The 20,877-nt window shown below is 37.6% G+C and overlaps 1 protein-coding gene across 2 annotated transcripts in view; it reads left to right on the top strand.

Moving 5' to 3' along the window:
• Nucleotides 1-20,877, top strand: part of CHD7 (chromodomain helicase DNA binding protein 7) — a gene marked incomplete at its 5' end in the record, with an annotated part of 89,334 nt that overhangs the window by 58,301 nt on the left and 10,156 nt on the right. Inside the window, 15 exons of one of the 2 annotated variants that reach the window (XM_080340634.1) lie at nt 1,323-1,499; nt 2,936-3,079; nt 5,493-5,748; nt 10,142-10,352; nt 10,917-11,112; nt 11,329-11,496; nt 12,193-12,372; nt 12,657-12,767; nt 12,859-13,064; nt 14,008-14,207; nt 14,809-14,968; nt 18,035-18,124; nt 18,792-18,895; nt 20,266-20,395; nt 20,660-20,732. The exons of the other annotated variant lie outside the window; for it this stretch is intronic. Coding sequence (XP_080196760.1) covers nt 1,323-1,499; nt 2,936-3,079; nt 5,493-5,748; nt 10,142-10,352; nt 10,917-11,112; nt 11,329-11,496; nt 12,193-12,372; nt 12,657-12,767; nt 12,859-13,064; nt 14,008-14,207; nt 14,809-14,968; nt 18,035-18,124; nt 18,792-18,895; nt 20,266-20,395; nt 20,660-20,732 — 2,406 coding nt within the window. The remainder of the gene's footprint in view (nt 1-1,322; nt 1,500-2,935; nt 3,080-5,492; nt 5,749-10,141; nt 10,353-10,916; nt 11,113-11,328; nt 11,497-12,192; nt 12,373-12,656; nt 12,768-12,858; nt 13,065-14,007; nt 14,208-14,808; nt 14,969-18,034; nt 18,125-18,791; nt 18,896-20,265; nt 20,396-20,659; nt 20,733-20,877) is intronic. 2 annotated transcript variants of the gene reach the window in all.

The following is a 20,877-nucleotide window of genomic DNA, read 5'->3' as shown; positions in this document are numbered from 1 at the left end:
CAGTGTTCTTCAGTACAGCATTTGACTGCCTTTCAAATAGTGTGAGCTCTTGTGGCAAGACCACTATGCATATTTTAACATGAGATTTAAACAGCTCTAAATATATAGTCAAGAGTCCCTTCTACTATTTTTCCTTCACCTGGATGTGCTGCTTTATGTAGTGATCAAGAGCTTGCTGTACAGTCATGAGGCTGCTCCTCATAGAAGTGTTTTCCACTACTTGGAAAGAATCTCCTGTGCTGCATTCTCGTATCTTCACAGTTATATCTGGCTCGTGAAAAGGTCACAAGCATTTCAGGTTGCAGCATTTCAATTTGCTGGCTTTGTAAGTTGTCCACTTAGTGTATCTGCATCTGCTGTTTATTAGGTAACAATTCCTTTTCTTCCTAATAAGATAAATGTTTCTGGGGTATGCTGTGAGAAAGCACTGTTGAGCAGGTCATTACTTCTGCTGATGTACTCTTAGTGTGCATAGGCAGATTTAATGCTGAGTTCAGGATATCAGGTTTCAAATAATTTTATTGAGTCAGTAGCCAGTTCTGATCCCCACAGTTTGGAGAGGATTATATGCAGGTCACTTATAAAAGGATTCAGACTTGAATGTATTTGAAGGAAGAAATGGTCACCTTACCGTAAAATATCTGTTTCTTTTGAAATGTATTCAATATACAACCTATGACATAGTCTTGCTTTGAAAACTTAGAATGGCTTTGAACTTGCGTGAGGCCCAACAGAGACAGTGTTCCTGTGCAGACCCAGCGCCACTGGAGATACCAAGTTACATTTTTACTGAACAAGATTGGGAAAGAAATATAGCATAATGTCAGAAAGATGTTAGTTTCATGATCTTAAGTTATTCAGAGTGCCTTTTTGAAGCAGAGTTTTAGTATCAGCCCTGAAAATGGGACCCTCAGCTAATCAAATAAACAGGGAATAGGGTACCACATATCAAGTATATTTCACTGTTGAGCTTTACTTAGTGCAAATTTACAAAAATATCAAGGAAATGTATGGAGAGATACACATTCTCCATGTAAGAGTTCAGAGAGATTTGCTGCTTTTTGGAGCTGTTTACTAGAATTGTATGTATTTTGGGTACTCTGTGTCTACCAGGAAAAAATTACTGTTTACTGGGAGCAAAACATTCTAGTAGTAGTCATAAAAATGAAATCTTAATGTACTTCTGGCTTATTTGGATTGTTTGAGAGGACCATCACTTTCCTTTGATTTAAAAAAAATTAAAAAATCTCTTGAATGATGACAGAAATGTGCTTCCTTTCTTTGCCAGGGAGTTTGCTTTAACTTTTGCTGTTCTTTTTTAGGGTCGTGTGATAAAAGGTTCCTACAAGTTCCATGCCATTATCACAACATTTGAAATGATCTTGACTGACTGCCCGGAGTTGCGTAACATTCCATGGCGTTGCGTGGTCATCGATGAGGCCCACAGGCTGAAGAACAGGAACTGTAAGCTTTTGGAAGGACTCAAGATGATGGACCTGGTCAGTGTCTGCATCCCCTTACCTTTGCGTCTTCTGTATCTTTATTATTCCTGATTTATGTTTTTATTAAAATGGAAAATAGGATGTCTTGTTCTTAAGTAAAAGCATGAAGTAGTAAGAATGAGGGAATGGAGCTGAGAAAGTCTTCAAAATACCTGGAAATATATGAATCCTTGAATGTTGGAGTGCTGGAGTGTCATAAGTCTCTTCATTGATTTAGGCATACAACGATGTGGATTCCCTTAAGAGAATCAAGATAAATTTTTTCTTTCCTTTTTCTCTTTTCATGTGATTACTCCAGTTACTTTTCCACATAGGCATTTATGTAAAGGTATAATATGGTCAGGTGGCCAGATACAGGTGTGAGTGGTAAACGGCTCTGCATTACTGTCAGCTCTAGTGTTAATTTGTTGTGTGGCTATAAGGATGTTCTTTCAGACTGGCTAAGGAAGGGAAGAGCAAGTTGATTTCTGATGCTTACATAAATACGTATTGTGTTATGTGCACAAAATAAGTGTATTAAATACACAGAGAAAAATAAGATGATGGTTTTTAAAGGTATTTACAATTTAAAAGGTGTGTTTTTGTCAGAATATTCTTTAAAAATGTGAGGGGAATGTAGTTGTGCTAAGTTAATACTTAAAACTCAAACCCCTTTCTTTCTGATAAGAATAAAGAGGCATAAACATTAGCTTACACAAGCACTGGTGACTTATATGTCACTTTTAGTTTCTTTTTCCCTGTTTGTTAAAAAAAATACTTTTTTTTAAGGAGTCCTGACAAATGGAAGTTTGTAAAAATGCTGTATACAATTAATTTTCCTTATTATGGTTGCTACTAGAGGAAAGTTGAGCGTATGTGTGGCTACAGGTGGAGATATGGGACCTCTCAGTTCAGTTCTTGTTCTGCTAACTTCATGTTTGACCTTGAGCTAGTTGTTTCACCTCCTCCAAGGCAATATGCAACTTTTCCTCTGATTTGTCATGTGTAGATAGAAAGTAGGACTCTGCTTCAGGTTCCCCATGTTAGCAACTTACACCTGCCCCAAAGGGATTCATGCACCACAATCTGTTGGAGGTAGAGTAAATTGGTGGATTTACACTGGAAGTGATAAGTTCAGCTGTTACTTTGCCATTTGAAGTTCATTGTATTTGTGAAAGGACATAGTGGATCAGTAAAATCTCTTCTTCTATCTGGAGGACTTTTGAAGGTGCTTAAGTAGTGAAGTGTGTTTCTGGACTATTGCTGAAGGAAGGCCAGAATAGTACTTAGAAATGTATTGAAAAGAGCTATATGTAAGTAGTTGCAGGAGGGGAGAGGAAGCAAAGGTGAGATGCACATATAGGGAAAAAAAAAAGATATATATAATTTTGTGTATTTCTCCATTGAAAATGAATTCAAATGGTTTCCTAGGCAAATGTTTCTTAACCTTTCAGGAACATAAAGTGCTGCTTACTGGAACCCCTTTGCAAAATACAGTAGAAGAGCTATTTAGCTTGCTTCACTTCTTGGAACCAGGTCGCTTCCCATCAGAAACCACATTCATGCAAGAATTTGGTGATCTGAAAACTGAAGAGCAGGTAAACTCCTCTTGCACACTTAGTTTTCTGTTTAGATATTGTGAATTTATTCATTTGATTATATCTGAACTTCATTAATTGTTTTTATAAGTAATACCTATTTAGCTTTTGGAAGACCACAGTAGTTTTATTCCTGGTTTTGTGTTTGTTTTCATTTTGTTGAATTTTTTTGCTTTTGACCACAAGACATTTTGCATTATCGCTGTTTTTCTTATCCTTTGTTTGTTGGTCATGCAGAGACATGAATGAGGGGAAGTTTCCCCTCATTAAAATGTGATGTTTAAAAATGTGAATTGGGTGTCTTCTTACAGTTGGTGAATGAATATACTTCTAGAATTGCTTATTTGCTCTAAGAGAGGTAATGTGTCAGTTGACCTTCTTCCATAAGCATTAGTATCAGAGGGGACTATGCTCTCTAATTTCTGTGGAGTTAACACCTGGGAGTTTTATCAATGACTTTTGTGCAAACAGGAACATATTTGAAACCTAGTTTAGCAAGAGGCAACCAAATGGAGGGAGATTTTTTTTTTTTACTGAGTCAGAAACAGATTTCTCAAGTTGTCTGCAAAAGGAGACCCTCAATGCAGCATGTTTTCAGTCTTAAATGTAAAACTTCTTACAGTCACATAAAAAAACTTCAATTTCTTCTTGTATGTATGAAAGTGTTTTCTGAAAGTCAATAGGTAACAGTCAAATCACATTTACATTAGGAGTTAAATGAAGCATGGCACCTTAATTTGGCCCTTAATACTCTGTGATAATTCAGCTTCACAATTGCATGTGTCTTTGTGGGCAATTTTATGTTGGTTTTGTTTGAAAATTCAATTTATGATCTTTCTAACTTCCGAGTGCTTGAATTGGTTAACTTTCTCTGAGAGCAGCTCTTTCATAGGTAATAGTCTAAATTACAAAACAGCTCTCCCTCCATTCCCTTGCCTCCTGGAAAAATCATATTGTGTCCTGAGGGAATCGTAGGATATGTTTTCACAGATTGTGCAGACAGTTGCATGCCAGTCAGGATGGACTCTGACCTGATTGGAAGTGAGCCAGCTCTGATCCAGAAGCTGTCCTGTTAATACAGTGTTGGAGCTGGAGTTAATGTATCGTAACTCTCAACATAGCTTTTGTCTGGCCAGCCTAAATGTCAGCAGAGCAGAACTGGTGATTTTTTGAAGCCATACATGGAAATATTAGTAAAATAATGTTATCAGCCATGAGCAGAATTGGAGCCTGGGTTGCTTGGGCCAACAAGTTTTGGAAGAAATCCTTCGTTTCCTGACATGCCATTAGATGTTTTAGAGTTTGACTTATCTTTCAAGTGATGAGACAGACTATGTGTTAGTGAATTAGGTTTTCCTCTCCATTCCTTGCAGTCCTGTTCCAGCTATGTTTTCTCTTGTTCATCCCTCTGTACTAATTTATCTTCTTTCTCTTGAAGTTGCTTTATTACTAAGGAAATTATGTGAATTCAGGAGAAAGTATCTTTTGTTCATGTTTCTGCTCTTCAGTTCTTCAGCAAGAGATGATGATCAATTTCAGGGTAAATTATCAGCTCTTCAACACTGAGCTGGTTTGTACTTCGGTGAGAGACAACCTGAATGCCACTCTTTTTCTAGATGGAATATTTTTTGAGCTTTTTTGCGAGGAGACTTTGCAAAAACTTGACAAAATGTAGCTATTTTTTTTGAGGAAAATGGACGTTTCCGCCCCTTCCCTGCCATCTAGAACATCTTAAAGTATATGCAGCAAAACCTGGCGACACTAAAATTATCAGTGTGTTAAAAATGTACTGAGATAAAATGTTTTCATTTTGAGACTAGGCCTAAGTAGTTTTCTACTTTAATGCATATCAAAACTAAGGAAATAAAAGAATTAGAAGCAGGTATAGGAAGGGAAAAAATAGTATTGAACACTGTGTTTAGTGGTTAGAAGTTAACTGCAAAACTTAATCATACAGTCAGATTTGCTTATATAGCTGTGGTTACTCAGGATTAGCTTTGCATGACTGGTGTGCAATACTGTCCTTGTCTAGAACGATAGTTCTAGGTCAGGAGTGTCAAACTCATTTTCACTGGGGGGCACGTCAGCCTCGCAGCTGCCTTCAAAGGACCTAATGTAATTTTAGGACTGAGTGTAACTACTCCCACATGTATACAACAGAATCTTGATGAAGTCTGCTTAATAACATTCACAAAACAGAGGTGATGCCTGCTAAAAATTTACTTTAGAAGTGTTAACTCTTTGAGTTAACAAGGAGAACTCAGTTTCTAGGCAGTTGAGGAAAGAGTTTTTTACGAATGCTCTCTAGTTGTGATCTGGGGTAGGAAACAGGGATTTTAGTATTAAATTGAAAAAGAAATATTTGAAGTCTTCCAGTTTTAATTTGGTTATTTATTAAACCCATGTTTCCTAGGTGCAAAAACTCCAAGCTATTTTGAAGCCGATGATGCTGAGACGTCTCAAGGAGGATGTAGAAAAGAACTTGGCCCCCAAAGAGGAAACCATCATTGAAGTTGAGCTGACAAATATCCAGAAGAAATACTATCGTGCTATTCTTGAAAAGAACTTCACATTTCTTTCCAAGGGTGGAGGTCAGGCAAATGTACCTAATCTTTTAAACACTATGATGGAACTAAGAAAATGCTGCAATCATCCGTACCTTATTAACGGTAGGCCTCCAATTGTTCTCCTTATTCAAAAAATGGTTGTAAGGAAGTTCAGTAAATTAGAAATTCTGTTCTAGTATGTATTTGTGTTATTCATTTATTTTAAGTAGAAAAGTGAAGATAACCTTTTAGGTTCCCTTAGGTATGTGTACCGGCTAGTCAGGACAGCATTACTGCTTTTGCTGTGCTGCTTTTTCCCAAGGCTTCCTGGCCCTGACAGAGTTAGTGTTGGTATTATCAAGTTTTTCTTTCTATTATTTCTCCCAACCAAGACTTCAGTTGTCATGCATGTTGTTGGATGCTGGCATAAAATATGGCAATTTTTTCTTTAGAGTTATAGTTAATTCTCTATGGAAAGAAAACAAATAGCAGCTATGAGATAGTAACTTTAAATTTCTGAATAAAAGTTGTGAGGTAAGAAATGATGATCACACGTGCTTTTATGGTCACATGGTGTCAGTTCCTTTTTCTAATTTAACTAGTCAGATCTGTTTCTATGTCATATTAGACTTAATGACAAATACTCTTTTTCAGTGTGATGCTTTTGGTTTTAGATCAGGATTATCTATGGCAGGTACTATATGATGAGCCAGCTAGCTATAGGTGTCTGAAGTATGGATTGGTCAAGTCAAATGTTTTATTTGAGGATGTAACACAAGCCTCTATACAGGGCTTCTTTCTGAAGTTTTCTTGTTTCCTGACTCTTCTTCCTTGTTGTATGTGCTTTATGCTATAGTTGGTTTAATACTGTTTGTAAGCTTCATGATGAAAGATGGTTTCGTTCAAGAACCATATGTGATTTCAGTTTTTTATTGTATGACTTCATATTGCAGTGCGGCTGGGTTTTTTTCCTTGACATTTTTTTTTGCTTAACTGGGGGAAAAATGCCTTAAACTGATTCACAAAATGACATCTAATTATATTCCATGCGCAAGCAGTCATTGCAAAGGCTTGTTACAGGGTTACTCCAAAGTACTTCAACCCAACCATACTGGTGGGCCGCTCAGTTTCTAAATTCAGAAGAGCATATGGTAAAGTAGCTTTGTGGTTCTGGTAGGATTTTTTTTGTTTGTTGGTTTTTTGTTTTAAGTTAACCTATTTTATAAATGAGTTTACCAGAGAAGATAGTTCAAGATGTTCAGGTTATGAGCTTCTTACCTTGATGCTTTTTACATTTCTTGGTTTTCAGCGACTTTTAGCATTGCTGTTATTTTTCCTTATTTCATGTTTACTAAAAGAAATAAAGTGAATGTTTTACTGCTTTGTATTGTCAAATAGAGTTCATGAGCAATACGTGCAATGTTACCTACAGTGATTTTTTTTTTTCCCCCCCCCTCACAAGTCTTGTATCATTTAGTGTCTGTTAGAGACTGCTGAAGTCCAGCTGGCCATATAGAAAATTTCAAGTCTTTTTTTATGACTGTATCTTAACCCTAATAAAAGGAGGTGGGGTTGTCTTTTGAGTGCTTTTGCCTTTATAGCATTTTTGTGACCTTTAAACATTTGGGCTTGCTTGATGTCATGCATCAACATGGCAGGTGGGTCAAGCCTTCAGATTGGAGGGAAGAATAAATTCTGACTATTTTTAGTGTGCAGTATGGAACTGAACAAATGTCCTTTGTAGTTCTAGAACAGAAAATACTTTTAAATTCTGTACTTGTCTGAACCTGAGGTTTTGTTTTGTTGATCTGTAATTAACATCTTTGTACTTAGAGTGATAGCACAAGTTTGCTGTAATTCTACCAAGAGGTCTTGCAGTCCTAGTACATAATGTTGCATGGTGTTCTCCTGATGAATGATGTGTTGCGGTAGCAAGTTCTCGAGACTTAACTGCTTCAGGTGCCTCTGAATCCTACTCATTTTCTTCCAAGTTTACAGGTTTTGCAAGCAAACAGTACTGCATGCGTATTTGAATATCCAAGTAAAACACTATGTTTCGTTTAATGTAAAAGTTGCAAGCAGGTCTTCTGGATGATCTTCATTTAAGAGCTGCAGAAGGTTGTACCATGGAAGTGGTATGGCAGAGGTTGAATGTGGAGTGGTTTTATTTGTTTCTTGATTGGTCGATCTGGTCTGTGGAGGAGATGAATAGTGGTTCGCTGAGAGTGTCTTTGAGTAGACTTCTAGAGGGAGGGACTGCATTTTGTATATTCTTCAACTAGGTTGGACAAAGCATTGTCTGTCATTTTTCTTAGAGCTGGATTCCTTGTTTTCTCCCTAGCAACCATTCTCAAGTATTATACATCATTCCTCTTTCTCTGTCTCCAAGAGCCAGCAGTGGGAAGTGCCTCTGTACTTGCACATCCCACAGTGTTGAACGTTGGCAGGGTTTCTTACTCTGATCCTTGTGTCCTCTTGAGCCCCAGAAGCTGTTCCTAATTAGGAGTGGAAGTGAGGGTTTCCCTGATGGACCAAGCACGCATTCAAATACCTTCATTTCATCCCCTACTAAAAATCAGCTAGGATAGGAACTGGTGTTACAGACCTTTTGGTAACAGACTGCTCAATGTACATTTCTTAATTGCAATTGAAGTAGAAATGAAATGAACAGGGTGATCTTTCACAGGGTTTAGCTAGGATAGAGTTATTGAAAGCAGATTTTTTGAAGTTGTGGTCTGTTATGCAAGAGAGTCTTGCTGAGACCAAACTGATACTGAAAATTCACTGTTCATTAGACCTGTTTGTGGGTTTATTGTGGTGTGCGTGGCTTAGGTGGTTTGCTTTTGCAGATGCTGAGTTTGCATATAGGTTTACTTCATAGTAGTGAAACTTAAATTTGGATATCACAGTTGAGTGAGAAATGTTGTAATCTAGAATGATTACTGAAGTTACTGTACGTGAACTACTTCACAGCCTACTGTGTCCTGAAATGGCTTAAGCTCCCTGTACATAATCTGAGATTTACTACCCAAAATTCTACATGTTTTACAAGATGGGAAGGAATACGATTGAAGGGAACTTGAAGGCCTGTCTGTGTGATTATACTGTTTTCACATGGGTTTATTTTTCTTATGTGGAAACCATTCTGATCAGTAATGCCTGGAGTAGGAAATCCAGCTAAGGAAAATTCAGGGATGTAAAACTACCTTGAAGTGTGGTGACATCTTCAGTGCATTAAGACCTGTAAAAACCAGTAGTGCAAGTGCACTGAGTAATACAAAGCTGTCAGGCAGCCTGGTTAGGGTAGTATCTAGTTTAGACACCACATTACAGTAGGCACTGAACCAGCGATCACACAGGGAGGGTGCGTTTGCATGTTTGTTTACAGGCGTCTACTTAGAACTGGGATATGAGAGAGATGCTCAGCAGAAGCCTGGCAGTAAGCTGTTCTCCTCTCTACCCTCACCCTCCCGCCTTCCCTTATGTTATTCAAAAGCAGTATTGAAGCTGAATATTATACAATCAGAAATACTTTATAAACTACGTTTTGTTTTTTTAAAAAATAAAGAGGACTGAAGAACACAGCTACAAAGAAATTATTTGGATGTGAAATAAGCTTAGAACAAATAAGCTTAGAACAAAGCCTTTTACGTATTCAGGAGTAGTAATCTGATAACTCTTGGAATAGCCCACTGTTTGTTGAGGCAACATAACACAAAAAAACCACAGGAGAGGTTAAAGAGAGAACTTGAACTTGGTCTGTAGTCAGGTAATAAGCAGTACAAGGAAATATTTGCTGCTATGTGTATTGTTCGTAGGCAAAGGAATGGCAAGAAAGAACTTCGACTAGTTCTGGAAGGAATATGTGCTTCAGATAGTTTCATCAAACTGAACAAAAAAAAAAGGTATATTCTGTGAGAAAAGAAAGCTGAATAGAAAGTAAAATAAATTCATAGCTGCTTATTTTTCCCTTACAAAATTACTCTTTTCATTGTTGGGATTTTGATTCTATAATTAATAATGGAAGGAGCAGGTCCAAGGAATGCTTGTATTTAAGCCTGGTTTTGGTGTTGGAGGCACAGACATCCAATGTGATTTGTATTCCTTGTATTAATGTTTTCCTGTGGAAACGAGATATTTTTTTTCTTTCTTGTTGCATTTAAAAAAAAAGACAGAAGACCCATTTGATCAGTTGGAATATGGTTTACTTTTCCTCTTTTTTTTCTTAATTTTTCATTAAATTATATGCCTCACATAGTTATATGAATTTATTTAGGAAGGAGTTTCCTCCTGTTTAAAAAAGGGGAAAACAGAATGAATGCTCAGAGTTACTTTTTATTTATGCTGTATTTGTGTATATGTTTGCTTTAAATTTAAGCTTAATATATTTTATAAATGTTTGTTCATATAACGCTTGAAACATTCCTGCAGTTTCTATGGGGCATTGAAGGCAAGCTCATTGTGTATTAATAGACCCCTTTGCAGTGCTCATGTATTTGCTGTCCAATCTTTGCAGGTGCTGAAGAGAAAATTTTGGAAGAGTTTAAAGAAACACACAATGCCGACTCTCCAGATTTTCAGCTCCAGGCAATGATCCAGGCTGCTGGCAAGCTCGTACTGATTGACAAGCTGCTGCCAAAACTGAAGGCTGGTGGCCACAGGGTGCTTATCTTTTCCCAGATGGTGCGCTGCTTGGACATACTGGAAGACTACCTCATTCAGAGACGGTGAGAGCAACAATATAATACAATTCTAAATAAACTGTGCTTTCCTCAGTGGCCACAGTATTTAACCTGTGAGTAATCTGTATTGAAAGGAGATGAAATTTAAACACTATACTGTATCTTCTGTAGTGATCTGACTAAAGGGAAAAGCATGCCTGTAACTTGCGAGTACTGACATTTTTCTTTTGGGTGAATACAAAAATGACCTCACATGGAAAGCTTTAGCCTCTTAGTTTACCACTCAGTTAGATATTTTGGTACCTTTAGTGTCTTTTAGCTTAACCCTGTATATTTATTTCATTCCTTGAAGTGGAAGTCTGTTCTTTGCCAAAAGACACAAAGTAGGAGACAAAGTAGTATGAAGTTAGTGGATATGAGAACAGTCACTCAGTTTGTCATTCTTTTGACCCTATAGTAGCATATTTTCCTTTTTTTTTTTTTCTTTTTTTTTTTTTTTTTCTGGAGGGGAGGTGGGTGTTGTTGTGGGTTTGTTTTGTTTTAATTGCATATTAGAAAGAGGCAATTCCATTGCAGTGAAATTCTCTTTATAATACATCTTAATTTCAGGTACCCATATGAACGAATTGATGGCCGAGTAAGAGGCAACTTGCGTCAGGCAGCTATTGACAGGTTTTCAAGACCTGATTCTGATAGGTTTGTTTTCCTGCTGTGTACAAGGGCAGGAGGTTTGGGCATTAATCTTACTGCTGCTGATACCTGCATCATTTTTGATTCAGACTGGAACCCCCAAAATGACCTCCAGGTAATATTACAAGAGATTATTTTATGGAAAATTTTTCTTTGCCTTTTCTGTGAAATTTTCTTCTTCTAAAAGAGAAATTATCTGTTATCCCTCTCTTAAGCATAAAGATTATTTATACTGAAACCAATAACTTTTAAAGTAAGTTCTCTGTTTTATTATTTTAGTATTTTTTTCCTTTTGTCACCTGTAACTGAGTATTTGTCTTTGTTTTATCAGGCTCAAGCACGATGTCACAGAATAGGACAGAGCAAATCAGTGAAAATTTACAGGTTGATAACAAGGAATTCTTATGAAAGGGAAATGTTTGACAAAGCTAGCTTGAAGCTTGGCCTTGATAAGGCTGTGCTACAATCTATGAGCGGAAGAGAAAACGCTACGAATGGGGTGAGAATTAATACATTAAGGTGCATGATCAACAAATGCTATGAATGTGTAACACTTCTCTTGCTTGTTTGTGTTTTAGCTGGTGAACGGTGGTTTTCAGATGGAGTATGGCATGTATTTTGAAGTAGGGTTAATTCAGGGCAAGGCTACATGAGCTGACTGGCTCAGCCTTATCTAATGGCTCACCTGTTGCCAAAAGAGGGCAGGTGGAGTCATGTTCCCTCAATCCTCATTCATTCTCATAATTCCACCCTTTACATTATGTTGATCCTGGCACTTTTGGGAGTTCTTCTAGTCAGCTTTTTCTGGTGTAGCCTTTTTGCTTTGGACTTTTTTTGCTTTAGCTTTCTGTCGGGTTAGTAAGATAAATCTGCTCCCAGGAGGAGCTTAGCAGTCATCAGAGGTAAAGGGATTCAGTGACAATGAATTATTAAATCGTTTAAACCACTTGTATAACTTCACCCTAAGAGTTTTGTTGTTCATATTCTTCTTTGAAGGGCGACTTAAGCATGAATGTTTAATTGACCGACACCATAGAGTTTCAGTTCCTGAAATGCTAAATGAGAGGACAATCCGCCTGATTTTGCTGTCAGATGTACACATTGGCTGATGTAAAAAAAAAAAAAAAAAAAGCCACAACAAAAAACAAAGCAACAAACCAAAAAAAAACTAAAACACCTCTCTTACATATTACAGGTGCAACAGCTTTCTAAGAAAGAAATAGAAGATCTTCTTCGAAAGGGGGCATATGGTGCTCTCATGGATGAGGAAGATGAAGGGTCTAAGTTTTGTGAAGAGGATATTGATCAGATTCTCTTAAGGCGTACACACACAATTACTATTGAATCTGAAGGAAAAGGCTCAACATTTGCAAAGGTGTGCATTGACATTCAGAGGAAAATTAATAAAATGTGACCAGGATAGATGCAAGTAGTATTAATTTGCCTTCTGTGTCAATTGAATTTTCCAATATACTTGTCTCACGTATTTTCCTTACAAATGTTGGGATATCTGTATTTCTAGTCATGGTAGTTGACGGGTTTACCTTTCTTGCAGCTACCACTTCATAAAGTCCTAAGTATTGTGCTTACCAGCAAAAACAGATATTTTTTTGTGGCATGCAGTTAAGAAACCAATGCATGTGTTTTCACATTTACTAGGCTAGTTTTGTTGCATCTGGGAACAGGACAGACATTTCCTTGGATGACCCTAATTTTTGGCAGAAGTGGGCAAAGAAAGCTGAGCTGGATATTGACGCTTTAAACGGAAGGGTAAGAGCTTTATGGTCGTTCCTAGTACAATTAAATTGAAGGGTTTCTTTTTCCCCTGTCCTAAATTTCTACATTTTCACTTTCATTTTAGAATAACTTAGTTATTGATACACCAAGAGTAAGAAAACAAACCAGACTCTACAGTGCAGTCAAAGAGGATGAACTGATGGAGTTCTCAGACCTGGAAAGTGATTCTGAAGAAAGGCCTAGCACAAAGCCCCGTAGGCCTCAGGACAAATCCCAGGGTTATGCAAGAAGTGAATGTTTCAGGGTGGAGAAGAACTTACTGGTTTATGGGTAAGGATATACAGATTAAATATACTGATTGCAGCTAAAGAACTGAAAATACAGGGATGATAGTAAATAAATCATCATTCTCTTGGACATGTTCATGTAATTTCTTACTGTAAACCTTTACCTCATTATACTGTATACATGCTGGTGAGATTTTAAGTTACTGTATATATACATTGCTTATATACATGTTATTTAGCTTAAAGTATCTCAGTGTCTCACAGATGGCTGTGAGCTCACTGGTAAGATATGCAGTTTTGTGATGACAGTACACTTGTTTCTGGTTTCTCATAGCATAAAGAATTCCTGAGTTATCAAGGTTTAATCTCTCTTTTCTAAGTGTTGTGGGGAATAGTAAAGTGTATTTGTGAAGAATAATGTGACTGTGAAATCAACAGTAGATCTAGAGATTTTCGACATAGATTCTGGTATTTCAGCACCACTTAAATTCAGCTGTTTGATACTTTCTTTCCACATTGGATTAACCAATTTGTATTTTATATCTTTGCAAGCAAGTAGCTATGTTTGACTGCTTACCTGATGGGCTTCAGAATCTTTATTTTAGGGAGTTGCATACGACAGTTGCTAATAATGGATTTCAGGATCAAAATAAGAGTGATACCCCAAATCCCATGATTGTAGGAATTGGTTACATTTCCTATTCATAGCTTACTGAGACCATTAGAGTTAAACATGTGTACTTTATTATTCTGAGTGTAGTTCAAGTGCAGCTTTACGAGCAGTGAACTTATTGCCTGTTCTGTTAAATAAACATTCTTAACTCTTTGGTGCTGGAGGTTAGATTCCCTGACGTAACGTGCAAATGCAAAATACATTAGTGCTAACACAGGAGGTCCCAACTTGCTTGGTACCAGGAGGTAAACTGAAAGTCTCAAATTAAAATACCAGTGCCCTGGCCATTGTATTGAGCATATTTTTCTTATAGCTGGGGTCGATGGACCGACATCCTCTCACATGGGCGCTATAAACGTCAGCTAACAGAACAAGATGTGGAAACCATCTGCCGGACTATCCTGGTGTATTGTCTTAATCATTACAAAGGGGATGAAAATATCAAAAGTTTCATCTGGGATCTGATCACTCCAACTGCAGATGGGCAAACTCGAGCTTTGGTTAATCATTCCGGTACGTCTACCACAATCAAATAATGATGCTAGTAAATAGGAAAGAATTGCTTCAGTCATGCTATGTATTTAGTTTAAACTATAGCCATTCTGACATGTCGTTGGATCTTGTCAGATTTTATGAGTAAGGTGGGCTTTGACTTGGTCCGTGCTTAAAGGGGAAGTCTCCCTCAGACACTTTGTAGGATGCAACGCTCTTTCCCTTAAAGCAGTTTTGAAAAACTCTTCTAGCATAATTTTTAAGTGGCACCTACTGCTGGAGTCAATCTTCTTTCAAATTGCTATAAATCAGAAAGCGTGTTTCCTTATGGCCATTCAGATTTGTGAGAATTTTTGCAAGAAATATTTATATAACACCATTTTCTGGCTAGCGCTCTGAATTTTTGAGATCTCAACCACATTTGCATGAAAGTTTTGGTCGATTTTTGTTATTTGCAGTTTTCTGTACTGAATTATGTTGCTGTTCAGTTTTTGGTGGGTGTGTTGCACACACAGGAATTAATATAGCAGTGATACTTAGCTTTAAACACATGTTTGCAGTGCAGTTTGTGGTGAGAGCTTTTCCATTCAGATTGTGTAAGAAATACTGGGGTTTTCTGTAGGTCTGTCTGCACCAGTGCCCAGAGGGAGGAAAGGCAAGAAAGTAAAAGCCCAGAGTTCACAGCCAATGCTGCAAGATGCCGATTGGCTCACAACCTGTAACCCAGATGTATTATTTCAAGAAGACAGCTATAGGAAACATCTCAAACATCACTGTAATAAGTAAGTATTAATAAATATTTCATTTAGAGGTTTCGTAGGGTTTTTGTGTTTTTTCTTTTTTTTTTTTTTCCCACTACATGCTTTTGAAAAGTTCACAACTTAATTTGGATGTTTTTAATAGAACAGAAGGCCATTTAATAGGATGTAAAGGCCATTATTACTTTTTAATTTGAGAATAATCATCTTAACAGATAACTGGCTGCTTCTATAAGCTCTTCATGACTGATCAGCACTTAAAACACAGTTCTGATGAAAATCATTTTCTACTTAACTGTATAAAAATGGAATCAGATGAGGTTTTTCTTTTTACCATTTAAAGAAAAGACTATATCTCTACGCTGTCTGTCTCGCTTGACAATTGGCTATCTTTAAAAAAGCTGTTTGTTTCTTACCCTTCTTGTGGGGTCTCTCAGGCTGATTTCCTTAGAGTTCTGTTCCTTAGATGTTAGATATCCAGTTCTTAGTTTCAAAATTTCATGTGGTAGTTCACCTGTGTGTGGGTGTATCTCTTCATTCTTTTTCTCACTTCCTCTCTTGCTCTCCACATTATACAGAGTATTTCTTCTTTTCTCCTTTGTTTGAGATAAAATATCTCACAGAGTTTTCTTACCTAAATCAGTGCCCTGATTTGATTTTTGAAATTCTAAACATGTTACTAAACTGAAAACCTTTGGGGATAAAGATAATTGTATTTTGATTTGAATGTTACATTGTTTTATTGTTGCACAAATGTCTCTTTAAGAGCCTCTCTTGCATTCTTTTAGCTTTTGTTTTGTAATATCTTAGTTATTTTTGTGTCAGCTTCCTTTAACAGTGCCCTTGTTCTCCATCTTAGTTTTGCTTACCATATTCTTCATTACAGACACCAAACCTAACCTTAGTCCCAAAAATATCTTGTTTGGGGGCTGGGGGAAGTTTTCTGCTTTTTGGATTTGGGGGATTTTGGTTTGTTTTGGTTTTAAATTTATTTTCTGCATTGTTTATATACACCAAGTAGATGTAACACAGTGTTACTGAAAGGTGGTCATTGCTTTTGTGATTTTAATATATATTGTGTCTTACTGTTTATTGGAAATAAATTATTGATCTGAAAAGTACCTGTGGCCTGTCAATAGGGGGTGTGATGTGAAGGAAGAAAGGCATTTAAGGGGTTTATTAGCTCGTTTCCAGATGTTAACCAAGCTTAATTCTCAGCTGATGAAGAGAGATACTTATGGAATTACGTGAGCAAGCGCACATCCAAATAAACTACTTTCTCATTTTTTCTAAACTGTTACTTCAATTTCTTATTACATTTCACTTGCTCCTAAAGTAATTAAATTCTTTCCTGTAACATTATTTTCGTCTCCCAGGTAACATGTCCTCGTTACTTGTTACATCAGTTTGCAGATCAGACTTAAATTCATTTTTAAAATATTGTTTGTGTAATAGTACAGTAGAACAATTAGAAGGATCGGGAAGACAAACGTGCAAGAATGTTTTCAATTGCTATCTTCTTTGTTCACTTCCCAGATCCCCCAGGACTAAGTGAATTGTAAAAGCAACATGTTTAGTCCAGGTAAAATCAGAGGTGGAAGCCAATTAATAGTCTCAGTAATTTCCTTGAAAAGGTGGCAGTAGCAGTTGGTTTTATAAGAGCTGGTGTCCTGTCCTTACGTAATATGTATGCTGTTTTAATTCATAGGACTCCTGAAAGGTGCAAAGAGCCTCTGATTTTTGGTTGATGATGTGGTTTTTTTCCTGCTCCTCTTCTGTGGCTTGATGTAACAGCTGTTATTGATTAATATGAAGATGACAGAGACCCTCAACAGCTTATTTACGTAGCCACACAGGGAGAAGGGACACCTTACTGGTCCCAGTTATCATGCATACAAAAAGAAGCATGTCTGACATGTTTTGAATTGTAGACATGACCTTCATTCAAATCCCTGCTCTTCTGAGGTTTGCTCAAATAACACACGTAAAACCGGGTATTGCTCTGGTTGCATCAGATCTCTAGTGAGGAGCTCTCAAAAACCGGTGGTGGTCTAAATTTTTCATGTGAGCGGGTGATCAGATTACTGCCGCCCTGGTCACCCTTGCTGTTCAGGAGCAGCAGCAATTCAACAGTTGCTGTGATGGATTTGGGGACAGTGAGAGGGCAGACTGAGTAATCTCCATTTTAGCTGGTACTGGTTTTACTTCGTGAACTAGGCAGCAGGGGGTGCCCTGAATTGGGTAAACATAGGAGAGCAGAATTATTTTCAGGTAGATACTTCTGCAGAGATGACCTCTTTTCTAGTCTCCTTGAAAAGCCAGACTCTGCCGTTCTCCCTCCTGCCAGCTTCAGCACTTGCCAGCGCTTCCAAAAATGACTGTGGTATTGCAGAGATGGGGAAAAATAAGCATGGGCAATGAAGATTTTGCACTTCCTTGTAGCAGTAAGGTTGTGCACAAGTAAAATTGAATAGCAGTTTGAACTTTAAAGAGTAAAAATAGTTAATATCTCCCAAGGGAAATGGGGGATTATTTTTCACCCCCCATTCTCGGAAGCAAAAAGTTGTATAATCTGAAAAACCTGACATTCCATATTGAGGGTTTATTGTTAGGTAGTAAAACCAGATTTTATATCTCGTTTATTCCTGCAACTTCTGATGTGCTTCCAAAAATGGTATTAAGGCAGCAGCTGAGGAAATTTTATGAGATAATGAAGCAGAACAGTTACTGAAAGCCATCTGCTCAGTTGTTTACAAACTTGCTTCAATACTTCAGAGGCAGTGGTAGAGTACGTGTCTAAACTTCACAAGCTGCGCTAGGTAGAACTAAATGAAATGCGTCGGGGCCGGGCTGAGCTGGGTCCCTCTCTGCGCAGTGTAAGCGGTTGCCAGGCAGGCCTGTTGGAAGCCAGCAGAAAGCACCACACAGAGGTGATTATGTGCCACCATCTGTCACGCTTCAAGCCTACCATACAGCATGGCTAATCAGCCTTGGCAGGATGATGGATGAACAGCAGCAGCTGCCAAAAGCCACTGTTGGCAAACAGTCCTGAAGTTAAGAACTTTTTCCCCCCTCTGCCTTCCTCTCCAGGGTCCTGCTGCGTGTCCGCATGCTCTACTATCTACGACAAGAAGTTATAGGGGACCAAGCAGACAAGATCTTAGAGGGTGCTGACTCAAGGTTAGTGCAAGTGCAGGTTTATTTTTTTGCTTTATGACGCTGGCTTGTATAAAATACACCCACTATTATAGTGCAGAATTTAAAGGTTGTTACACTTAAATGTCCATTCTCAAGCAGCCTCATTATTTTGTCGAGAGCCGTGGGTAATTTTGTTTGGGGAGGGAATGCTGTGGAAAACAACAGAAGCAGATTTTTCAGTTCCGCTAATATTGAAGGGTTATCCTGTCTCAATTTAAAAATTAAACAAAATATGCTAGACCTTAAATGAATTGTATTTGGATAACTGTTGTCATTCCACTCCCCAAATAGCCTAGTGTTGTGGTTGGTTTTTTGTTTTGGTTCTTCGTTTTTGTTTGTTTGTTTTGTGGGGGGTTTTTTTGTGTGTGGGACAGGTTTGGTTTTGTTGTGGTTTGGTTTTTTTTGTTGGTTTTGGTGTGTGGTTTGGTTTTTGGATGCGTTTTTTGTTTTTGTTCTGGGTTTTTTTTTTTTTTAACTATTGTAATTTTTTTTCCAGACATTTGAATTTCTGTGTTGGGTTTTTGTCTGTTTCCCCCTTTTCCCTGCCTCTCCCCATTTACGTTTATGAAATAGCGTGCACCGTGATTTGGGTTTTTTTTTAAGCCTTTGTCGAGTAATACCTGTAATGTAAATAATGCTGTATTTACAGTGAAATAGATGTATGGATACCTGAGCCATACCATGCTGAAGTTCCTGCAGACTGGTGGGATAAGGAGGCAGATAAATCCCTTCTAATTGGAGTATTCAAACACGGTAAGTGATGTCTCACTCTGAACAAAACTCAGTTGTAAAGCTTTCTGTGTATGGGACTGTTCAGTCATAATATTAACAAGTATTGTTCCAAAGAACTGTTGGCTTGTATCTCCCGTTTTTTTCTTGCCTGCATTAAAAACCTAATATGAGCTGTAAATATCAGATGCTGTTTTTAAATGTTTGCAGAACATTTGAGAAAAAAACATTACTTTCTTGGCTGTAAATAAAACAGAACCATATTTGTTTAAATAATAGCCAAATAGTAAGATAGATCTCCATAAACTTTGCTTCCAGCACTGCTTCACTTGCTAACTCTGCCAACCAGTGTCAAAGTGGACGGTGGGCTTAACCTCTGCTATTAATCTGTACAAGTGCCTCCTGGGCTTTGTTCCAAGCAATATTTCACAAATGTCAGTGTTGAGAACTCCCGGTTCCCTTGAGTGGGATGCAGCCTTGTTAACTTTGAAAGGCTGGGGATGCAGAGCTGGCATGATATATACAGTGAGCGATTCCTGATTATAATCCCAATTCTCTAGAGGTCGCAGAGGTATTCTCAACAGCCCAGCCTGACTAAAGGGGAGAATGATGGCTTATAAAACCTTTCATGATTACAGTTTGGCTTGAGGCTCTACAGCAGTTAGGAGCAGTGTGTTGTAGTACAAATCCTAATTGAATTGTGCTGTTCTGCCTATGTACAGCAGCTCTGTTTGTGGGCTCAGCTGAGGCAAGTCTAGTCTAAAAATCATTTTCCTGCAGTGCACTGTTGGGATCTGCCATTTTCCATCTAGTCAACTTGGGCAGTAAAAAAGCAAACAGCAGTTTGAAAACCATAGAGGGAACAGTGTCATCTTACTGACATGCATCATCCTAAACCTAATAAGACAGGTTCGTTGGCCTTACGTATAACCCATGTATACAGCATTTTTGCAGCCTACATCGAGGGTTCCAGCAGGGCTGGAGCTATAGATAATGCGTATCTGTGTGTGTGCATTTCCATTCACATCTGTGTTTTTCCAGTAGAGAGTGTTGAATGTGGAGAACCACTGTGAAAGCCATATAGGAGACTTAAGTCTTTCACTTGTGCAAGGTTTTTACTTTACCTTATAAAGACATTAAATTGAACGCTTTCTTTCAGTATCTACTATTTGTTAATGTTATTGATGTGAAAATGTTTCTGTGCTGATGGAATTCACCAATATGAAAAATTTCATTACATGAATGAAATGATTGTTTTCAGCACAGTGACAGCTCCTTTGTTTTATTTCAAAATAAGTTAATCCAGAATATTGTACTTCTACTGCCTAAACGTATTATATTCACAGTTGTCTATAGCTTTTTTTTTTTTTAATTGTCTCCCACTCTGCATGCAGGTTATGAGAAGTACAATTCTATGAGAGCTGATCCAACGCTGTGCTTTCTGGAACGGGTTGGCATGCCTGATGCAAAGGCCATAGCTGCTGAACAGAGAGGGACAGACATGTTAGCAGATGGCGGTGATGGGTAAGGGGGACATGAGAAAATTAATAAACTTTATCGGCACTGTATATGTTGGCATGAGTTCATATGTCATATTTTGCTTACATCTTGCCTGAGGATCTGAAGTGATCGTACGATGTAAAAAGTACCTAGAATTGTTTACACAGTCGGGCATGAAATATAAATGTGTAACTTGGTATACCATACTGATGGCTTTTGTCCATAAAATCAGCCCTCTCTCAAAAAAAAATACGATTCTTGAAAATATTTCTTTTAAATATTTTATAGTGGTGAATTTGATAGAGAGGATGAAGATCCGGAATATAAGCCAACCAGAACTCCTTTCAAGGATGAAATTGATGTAAGAACTTCAACTTTCTCTCATTATGAATATGTATAATTAAGCTGATTTTCTGTGTTTATCTTAATACGCAGTTCTTAACTTTGAGAGCTATCAGATAAACACACCTTACAAAGATTGTTTGCTGCTCTGTTTGAGAGATGAC

This window comes from Nesoenas mayeri, assembly GCF_963082525.1.
Source record: "Nesoenas mayeri genome assembly, chromosome: 2".
In the NCBI taxonomy this organism is placed as follows: domain Eukaryota; kingdom Metazoa; phylum Chordata; class Aves; order Columbiformes; family Columbidae; genus Nesoenas; species Nesoenas mayeri.
This window is presented reverse-complemented; position numbering and strand designations above follow the sequence as displayed.